Below are 10,551 nucleotides of genomic sequence, written 5' to 3'. Positions count from 1 at the left end.
CTATATTTCTAAATCAGTTGCCTGTCTGCAAACTCCATTATTATACCAATCTTGAACATTTGAGTAAATATTCCTATATTTATCAGGATTATGTAGCATCTTACAAACTTGGCAAAATGATTTAACAATGGTTCGACCTATACCCCTTGTAGAAGAGAAATTTTCTTTGGCTTTCAAATATTCCATATAAGCTGTGTCATTTCTATCTAAATATTGAATGTATTTGGCTAAATCAGAAATTGATTTAAAATCTCTGACATCTATGTAAGAATTTTTGGGGTAGAAATGTTCATAATTACCGTCACCTCTCACTATGGGAACAATATTACTTTTTTGCCTCTGGAAAAATTTTTCAGTTACATAATCACGACACAAAGAGTTTTCAAAAGACAAATAAAACTTATAGGAATTTTCAATGTTATGAAACAAATGTTTATCTCGACTCCTTTGCTTCGCGTGTCCACATGCCCCATAAACCATTACTGTTATATATTGTTGTAATGATTTGACATATTGTTCACGTAAACTTGGTGTTGGACAATGACTTACTACTTGTGCTGCCAGTTTTGTTTTCTCTGCCATAATTTTTGGGTAATTTTTTGACTGCCCACTAGTTTTCTCTACCAAACAATAAGGTACGGGAATATCAGAGTCCAGTCGATAAGTCATGGTCCAATTTATCTTCCTTTTTGATATTGTTTCATTAAATTCTGCTGAATATGAAAGAATTGGAGGTTCCCACACGGCAAATATCCAAATCTGTCCTTTATTCGAGTTTCGTATGATGAATCTTTTGTTAGAGTATCCCAATGGAATTATAATAACCGCATCACTATCGTTCACATATTTATATGGTTCTTTATAATGAAATTGACATGCCGATACTTCACATTTATCAAAAATATTTGATCTTAATTCCCCTGTCAACCATTGAGGAGCATTTAACATAACTATTGTTTTATATTTCACTGGAACATCCTGCTTCATACTTTTAAAGGATTTAAAACTGTGCGTTTTGGAAGTGTTAACAGGTACTTTAGAAAAATGAGTTATTTGCAACCAGTATCGGTGTAATTGGGTAACGTGTTGTTGTATAATATCCGTTTCTACAATAAAGAGTACAATAACCAAACCAACGGATATGAATATGAACAGCTTCTTGTAGATATTCATCTGAAAAACAAACACAAATATTAATCAATTTTTAAATTTAAAAGATGATCTCAATTTGGATTAAGTACAAATACAGAAATATATTTGTTTTGAGTAAACAATTATGGCGGCGGGGGGAGGGAGTGAGGGAGGAAGAGAGGGGGTAGGGGTGGCCCTCCCAATTAATTCTACCTCACCCGTCACTCCGTCAGTGAGTTCGTCACTCCGTCAATGAGTTCGCCACTAACGTCAGTGATTCCGTCATAACGTCAATCGTCAATGCTACCGAACAAAAAATATAATATTAATGAATTATAATCACAAAACGAAATCAAAACGAAATTTTTAGAAAGACGTAAGTCGATGCTACCTTACAAAATGATGAATACTAGCGTTTCTTAAAATAAAACGAAAGAATATGCCAGTCCGTCAGTGGCGAACTCATTGACGTAATGACGTATGAAGTAGTCCAGGGCTGATACACAGCTAATTCATCCATCACTGCGTTATTGGCTCAATCCGTCATTGACGTCATTCTGCCAATCATCCGAGTGACGGATTGACGTAGTTACGTATAACATAATCCAGAGCTTATACACACCTTATTCATCCGTCAATGATTCCGTCACTCCGTCATTGGCGTCAGTCCGTCAATCAACCAAGTGACGGAGTGGCGAACTCATTGTCGGAGTGGCGAACTCATTGACGGAGTGGTGAACTCATTGACGGAGTGGCAAACTCATTGACGGAGTGGCGAACTCATTGACGGAGTGACGAACTCACTGACGGAGTGACGTATGAGGTAGCCCTAGACAGGGGAAAACATTTCATCCGTCATTCGTCGATGCTACCTTACAAAATTACAGGGCTCTATGTAGGGCGCTTCTTCATGCGTCGCTCCGGCATTGGTGTCAATGGATCCATCATTCCCGTCAGTCCGTCATTGGCTTTATCCGTCATTGGCGTCAGTCTGTCAATCATCCAAGTGACGGAGTGGCGAACTCATTGACGGAGTGGCGAACTCATTGACGGAGTGGCCAACTCATTGACGTAGTGACGAACTCATTGACGGAGTGACGAACTCATTGACGTACTGACGTATGAGGTAGCCCTTAGACATACACGCCTTATTCATCCGTCACTCCGTCAATGAATCGGTAGCTCCGTCATTCATTGCCATTGGCTTAATCCGTCATTTGCGTCAGTCCGTCAATCATCCAAGTGACGGAGTGGCGAACTCATTGACGAAGTGGCGAACTCACTGACGGAGTGACGAACTCATTGACGGAGTGGCGAACTCATTGACGGAGTGACGAACTCATTGACGGAGTGGCGAACTCATTGACGGAGTGACGAACTCACTGACGGAGTGACGTATGAGGTAGCCCTAGACAGGGGAAAACATTTCATCCGTCATTCGTCAATCGAAGTCATTAGCTTGTATCTTATTTTCGTTTACTGATGGAAATTAGATATTCCCCAATTTGTACGAAATTTTTTTTTTTTTAGTTTTTGACATGTTCTATAGACGATTTGATTTAAATACTCTGTCAAATGTCGTTTTTCGTTTAAGAACTTATTAAAAACAAAAGTTATAAAATTGTAAGGTAGCATCGACATATTGATGGACTCCAGTGACGGAGTGGCGAACTCACTGACGTAGTGACGAACTCATTGACGGAGTGGCGAACTCATTGACGGAGTGGCGAACTCACTGACGTAGTGACGAACTCATTGACGGAGTGGCGAACTCATTGACGTAGCGGGGTAGGTAAAAAAAAGTCACTGAGATACAAGTCTTACCTTTGAAGGACAGGTTTAACTTGTTGATAAACGACGTGGCTTGTGCTGAATTTATATCTAAATGAACAAAATACATCAAAATAATTAATAATATATTCATACCTGTAACATGCCTTGAACTAGAAGATTTATTCATTTTGTCTCTATACAGTGGCGGCGCCAGTGGGGATACAGAGGGGTCCCCCTAGAGAAATGGTTTGCACCCCCATTTAACAAATAAGATTTTTATAAGCTTTCGCCCAAAATATGAGTTTGAATCCACCAAATCAATCCATTTTTTCGCAAATTTTCTTTGAACAACGCACTTAGACGCTCATTGAGAAGCTTGCTTCCATGACAACTCAACAGAGTTGCCGCATTTTGAATTCAGCCCAGATGCAGTTGTCCCCAATCGAGTCGGTCTGCCCCCTATTTGTACCCCCAGTTTCGGGAGGCTGTCGCCACCACTGTCTTTTTATACCCTGTAAAAACTATTGAGGTTTTTTAACTAGAAAATCTCGACAGAAAAGTTGCCACGTCAAATTAAGAGGAATTTCCACATATGGACTTGTTTTTGATAAATTACGAAAAAGGGGTTATTCAAAACGTTTCCTGTGCCCAATTGAAAAACACACGCTTTTGAACCACCAGAGAAAGAGTAATCCCCCCCCCCCCCTTTTTTTGGATCAATGCCGTGTAGAGATTCTGGATCACGTACCGATTTCTCATTATTTTGAAAACAAAAAGATCAGCAAAATTTCCTTAGGAGTGACCAAGGACTACTTTCTTGCGTGGACCAAAATTTAATAGAATAAAAATCTCAGAAATCATTTAGCCCATAGTAGACTTGAACCTCTGTAAAGCATTTTCCCAAACCCATAGCTGTATTTACTTTTGTATCATTTGTTAACGTGTTATTACTTTTAATACCAAATGTTACCTTAATCAATTCTATCTGTGTCAAATCTCATCTTTCAGTATACACTTTATTAATTAAAGACATATTATTATTCTCTGTATAAAAGTTCAAATGGCTCCAGTATTCAACATCATGATAATGAGCCTTAAAATAATACATAGATAGATATTTTTTGGATTATTTTTTAACAAATTTTTACTTTTTAGGATTTCCAGAGAGAAAACAAGATTTTTCATCCTTTGATTTTGTTTTGATTATCTCTTTTCAAATCAAAATGTCCAGTGAAAAGAGGTCAGGAGGTCATTGATTTATATCAATTGAAACTCTGGTGTCTTGTTTAGCCTCTATCATCCAGTTCCTCCTTTTCTATGCACATCTTCTATCTTTGTCATGTATAGTCTGGACGTCAGAGACTATGTCTTGTTACACAATGTTACATTATCTTGACTCAAGGTTATAATTGAGTTGTGATGAACCCAACTCGTCTTGGTAACGAGGCGTATTTCTGTGTTAAAGGGATAAGATTGGGTATCCCTTAAAGATGTTGTATACAGGTTTTCTTAAATTTTTTATGTGTATCAGGAACACTGATGACACCAATTTGCACTAATCCAATTTTCACTCAAACATCTGTGGTTCCTGCAATTCCACAAAAAACGCCACTAATCGCAAAATATGCTTTATCACATAAAGCCTTTCGCAATTAGTGACGTCATCACACCTGACTGTAGTGGAATTGCAGAAACCACAGACGTCTAATTGATGCCATCAGTGTCCACGATACACATAAAATTTAAGGTGTAGCCAGCTTATCTGTACTAAGGATATCACTAGGCTATTCTATATTAAGGAAGTCATGTGTCCGGTTTAATATCCGTATGGGAAGTCAGCAATTTGATGATAAAATGCAAATCCCATTTCTATATCAAGTGATATCTGTGATTTAGTTGAACTATAATTTTTGGTGATCGTAAACCAGAGATTAAATCACATGACGATGACTGAAAAGTATTAGGGGGTGAAAGCCGACAACGGGCCGGCTCTCGAAGCACAGGCATCAGAATTTTTCTTGCCTTGAGGAGAATTCGAACCTACGGCACCTAATCGCCTAGCAGACGACAATCCAACTCGCTACTGACTGTAAGATATAGCCCTTTATGACATTGGGTCCCTTTACAGTTCTATAAAGGTATCAGAATTTGACATAGTTTCAGACGGATTCCAACCAAAGGTGCCTCGCTGTTGACAATTCGCCCCATTTTTTTTTTGCCTCGATCCTCTTGTGAAAAGGTCCTTTACATTATGATCACGACCCTCCTTCCCCCATTACAAATCCTCGATACACCCCTGATAAGCATCAATTAATAATGAGCTGAACATCTGTGCCTTTTCCTTCTCAGATCGGTGAATTTCATGTTAAAAAATAGCTTGCGAGGCAAGGTAACATACGCCCACTGGCAGCTGTCAGAAATGATAAAACAGTCTTCAGTGACTAAAGTACGAATTTTCTCATATTGAAGAAATTTTATCAGTTTGAATTCAATTACATATATGCCAGTTATTTATGCTGAGTAATTCCACAAAAATTTTTTTAAAATCAATATCAATAACCCAAATACAACAAACAATTAAATCACACAGCTCTAATCAAGCGCAAAAAACAACTTTTGACGCGTGTTTACAAAGTCAAGGGCAATAACTCAAACAAAGTTCATCAAAAATATCTCAAGTTAGAACTTGTCCGAGATTTTATCAATTCCAATAATCACACCAAGTTTCATCAAAATCGGTTGAAAACTGTAGCGTCTATTGTGCTCACAAAAAAATTTTGACACGTTTTTCATAAGTCAAGGACAATAAACCAAAAACCTTTCATCGAAAATGCGTCAAGTTAGAACTTGTCCGAGATCTTATCAATTCATCAGAATCGGTTGAGAACTGTAGCTTCAATCCTGCTCACGAACTATTTTTAACAAATTTCGACGCGTTTTAACAAAGTCAAGGGCAATAACTCAAAATACCGTTCATCGAAAATGCGTCAAGTTAGAACTAGTGCGAGATCTGATGAATTCCAATGATCACACCAAGTTTCATCAGAATCGGATGAAAACTGTAGCTTCAATCCTGCTCACGAACAATTTTTAACAAATTTCGAAGCGTTTTAACAAAGTCAAGGGCAATAACTCAAAAACCGTTTATCGAAAATGCGTCAAGTTAGAACTTGTCCGAGATCTTTTCAATTCCAATGATCACACCAAGTTTCATCAGAATCGGTTGAAAACTGTAGCTTCAATCCTGCTCACGAACTATTTTTAACAAATTTCGACGCGTGGACAACTGTCGAGGTTGATATTCTAGATGTGTAAGAAACAAAAAGCACAAGCCTCCCAAGTGCCGACAGTCTAAATTCCACGCTGTATTGTGGGAACCAGGCGTTGATTTTTAGTTCTATAAAAAGTGTTATGAAAGCTGAAATTGAGATATAGAGATGACACTATCCCTGTATAACGTATAAAATTCATATTTTCGAATTTGTTAAAAATGAAATAGGGGTACAGTTGGGGCTGCAAACGATTTTTCTAGGGAGGCAAAACTTCTTTTGAATGAACTGTTGACATGATAGTACGTGTGACTGTTATAATATGGTATAATTTGATAAATGATGTATCTGACGTCACTGTTGGTTATTATGTCCTTATCATCAATCACTTCTCCCCTTCATTTCTTCCAAACTTTAAAGGGACAGATTCGCCATCCATTTGACAAATTATACCTTAATTTCAAGTTTTTACAGCTCACCGTCGAAATCGGAGCCTTCAAATCCATGTGTGTCAAAAATTATCGAGTTTGAGAGTTAAAAAGACGACGTGTCTTTCTCTGTCTTATATATATATATATATCTATCTATATAGCCAGTTTGAGGTACATTTGAAGAATTATACCATTTTCGTACACATTTAGTACCTGAAGACTTTAGGCCTACATAATTCAACCCCGAAAATGGCGAATCTGTTCCTTTAATTTCTGTAATAAATTTTTTGTATAAATTATACTAATGTACAAGGTGTATGGTGATATATCATAATAATTATATTACATGTTATTATATTGATTTTTACCTAGCTAACAATATAACTTTCATTTTTATTACCCATTGTATGTTTTATTCATACATTTCATATAATTTTATTATATCCTTTTATCAACCAGCTTTCAGCATGTCATTAATGCAGATAGTGGGCCTGACATGGAAATAGCTTGTTCTTGTTTGGATGGACCATACAATATGGGGGAGGGGGGTGCCCCAGTACCTCAGCTGCCCTTTTATTAGAAGGTTACTAATCATGGTGGGTGGGGTCCCCCCCTATGCATATTTTTTAATCTTGTAAGACAACAAATACATTTAATATGATTTTGACAATGGAAGTAGAATAAATTTTGCCCTAAGAAAAAATGTCCTTGGAGACCAAAAACTCTCCAAAGCTTGGAGTTCTAGTCAGACATGACTGGTAAATACAGCCAAATCAACATTCTACAGCTCTTGTCGGACATGATTGGTAAATACAGCCAAATCAACAGTCTAGAGCTCTAGTCGGACAAGACTGGTAAATACAACCAAATCAATAACCTAATGCTCTAGTCAGACAAAAAAACAAATATCATGGAGAAAGTAGGATAATATTTTATTATCAGACTATCAACAATTATTATAAATTCATAATATAACAAACATTATGGCTATCATCAGATTGATGAAAACATACCCTTCAAATTACAGGTCACCAATTTCATTTGGTCAAGGAAGCAAAAACATTCCTCAAATTTTATATGATGAAATATTTAGTCAATCATTACATCAATTGTAATAAAATTTATAATGTCAAGTTTTTATGAACTGCATCTAATATCTTGACTCCAATAGCCACTTTTAGTGTATCATGTAATGCACTGATTTGGTTTGATTGTATGCATTACAACCAATCATTGACCTCAACAGACTTATTATTTACAGATTTTCTGTTGAGGATTCTGATTGGCTGTATTCGCTAACTTACAATCCAACCAAATCGCTGCATTTACAAACTTCTGTGACACAAAAAAGGTGGCTATACTATTGCAGCCAAGGTATAAGACGAAATTCGTAAAAGCTTGACATTGTGAAAATGTCATTATATTTGCTGTCTGATTTGTGGTATTGATAATCAAGACAGAGGGCTGTTTCTTCCAAGCAAAAATCATACATAAATTCATTAACATATTTGACACACTGGGCTATAAAAGGTAATATCCCAGAACAAGACATTTGTAATCAATATTAGCATATTTTCAATTTGGCATCTTCAATGGCACTTTATCATTGCTTAATTTTAGAAATTAACGTGAGCTCTTGTCAGACATGACAAATCAACAGTCTACTGCTCAAGACATGACTGGTAAATACAACCATATAGACAGACTAGGGCTCTAGTCAGACATGACTGGTAAATACAACCATATAGACAGACTAGGGCTCTAGTCAGACAGACATGACTGGTAAATACAGCCAAATAGACAGACTGGAGCTCTAGTCAGACATGACTGGTGCATACAACCATATAGACAGACTAGATCTCTAGTCAGACATGACTTTTAATTACAACCATATAGACAGACTAGAGCTCTAGTCAGACATGACTGGTAAATACAGTCAAATAGACAGTCTAGAGCTCTAGTCAGACATGACAGGTAAATACAGTCAAATAGACAGTCTAGAGCTCTAGTCAGACATGACTGGTAAATACAGTCAAATAGACAGTCTAGAGCTCTAGTCAGACATGACAGGTAAATACAGTCAAATAGACAGTCTAGAGCTCTAGTCAGACATGACAGGTAAATACAGTCAAATAGACAGTCCAGAGCTCTAGTCAGACATGACTGGTAAATACAGTCAAATAGACAGTCTAGAGCTCTAGTCAGACATGACTGGTAAATACAGTCAAAAAGACAGTCTAGAGCTCTAGTCAGACATGACTGGTAAATACAGTCAAATAGACAGTCTAGAGCTCTAGTCAGACATGACTGGTAAATACAGTCAAATAGACAGACTGGAGCTCTAGTCAGACATGACTGGTGCATACAACCATATAGATAGACTTGAGCTCTAGTCAGACATGACTGGTAAATACAGTCAAATAGACAGTCTAGAGCTCTAGTCAGACATGACTGGTAAATACAGTCAAATAAACAGTCTAGAGCTCTAGTCAGACATGACTGGTGCATACAACCATATAGACAGACTAGAGCTCTAGTCAGACATGACTTTTTAATACAACCATATAGACAGACTAGATCTCTAGTCAGACATGACTTTTAAATACAACCATATAGACAGACTAGAGCTCTAGTCAGACATGGCTGGTAAATACAGTCAAATAGACAGTCTAGAGCTCTAGTCAGACATGACTGGTAAATACAGTCAGACAGTCTAGAGCTCTAGACAGACATGACTGGCAAATTAAATCAACAATCCTAGTTTATGTATTCAAATCGTTCTCCACCGCACAAAAAGGTTTTTTGATATCACCGCTTAAAAACAAAATACCTGTCACTGTTCCATAACCCAGGATTAAAAACAAAATCTTTAACAAACGGTCTTGATGAGCATTAAATTCATGGGGCAAAACTTCAAAGAACGTCACATATAGAAATGTTCCCGTGGCGATACCAGAGAGAAGTCCTTGCACTAAACTGGACATAGTTGAATCCCACAAGTTTATGATACCCATACCAACCCCAACACCGAGTGGAGCAGACACGGAAAATATTAACACAGATCGCATAACAACACCCTGAGAAAGTTTACTCTGGACTAGATTCAATCCTAAACTGAATCCAAGGATACTTTTGTGGAGAATAAGAGCTGAGAATATTCCTATAACGTCTCCAGAAGTTTTCTGAAGTCCAACTGCAAGTCCCTCGAAAACAGAATGCATAGATAAAGCAATTAATAAGATGACGGAACGAAGAGAGGAATGGGGAATGTCATAACTGTGTCCAGAATGAGAATGAGAATCGCTGCTCATTAAAACAGCTTCACGATGCTCCTCTTGAATTGACTCATCTCGTATTCCAGTCAAGGAATGTTGGCTTTGGAGGTCTTCTTCTGTTTCATTGTTTAATAAGGGCTTGTTCACATCGTTTACATTTTGTTGAGATTGAGATAATTTACCTTCTTTGTAAGTTAATACTATCTGTTCTACAATCAATATCAGAAAAAATCCAAACACCATGACAAATTCTGACATGGGAAATCCAGTGTAGATATCTAATCGATATAACACATGGACCATTGTACGCCGAACACCAGGCAATAAATCTAAAAAACATGTTGCTAAAAATACACCTGCTGCAAAACAACTCAATAAGCTGATAGCTCGTTTAAACATGGGATGTAACACATGTTGTTCATCAGACAGAGTTGTCCCCCTTTCATTCGCAGAATTTTCCAATGCCCGTTTTTTCCAAGCGTTTACAAGTTTGACTGGAATTAAACTGATGATGAAGGTCATTAGGAACAGTCCAGTGAGGACAATTCCTTTCACTGCTTCCACCGATAACATGGTTCAGATTTCTAGCTTTCCATCTCAATAACTACTTCCTCAGTTATCTAACTTGGTTCTTTGACAATATTCCTGAAAAATTAAAAAGAATTGATGTAG

The 10,551-nt window shown here is 37.2% G+C and overlaps 2 protein-coding genes across 2 annotated transcripts; both read right to left on the bottom strand.

The window, feature by feature from the left end:
• On the bottom strand, positions 1-948 carry LOTGIDRAFT_103318 (hypothetical protein; the record flags this gene model as incomplete). The annotated part of the gene is made up of 1 exon (XM_009045854.1): positions 1-948. The coding sequence occupies one exon, from the start codon at positions 946-948 to the stop codon at positions 1-3; it is 948 nt and encodes a 315-aa protein (XP_009044102.1).
• An 8,418-nt stretch (positions 949-9,366) lies between these two features.
• Positions 9,367-10,278, bottom strand: LOTGIDRAFT_103006 (hypothetical protein; the record flags this gene model as incomplete). Its single annotated transcript, XM_009045853.1, has 2 exons — positions 9,367-9,907; positions 9,950-10,278. The coding sequence occupies 2 exons, from the start codon at positions 10,276-10,278 to the stop codon at positions 9,367-9,369; spliced, it is 870 nt and encodes a 289-aa protein (XP_009044101.1).
• Between the last annotated feature and the right edge of the window lie 273 nt (positions 10,279-10,551).

Source organism: Lottia gigantea, assembly GCF_000327385.1.
Source record: "Lottia gigantea unplaced genomic scaffold LOTGIsca_1, whole genome shotgun sequence".
In the NCBI taxonomy this organism is placed as follows: domain Eukaryota; kingdom Metazoa; phylum Mollusca; class Gastropoda; family Lottiidae; genus Lottia; species Lottia gigantea.
The sequence above is the reverse complement of the archived record's forward strand: the minus strand, read 5'-3'. Positions and strand labels throughout refer to the sequence as shown.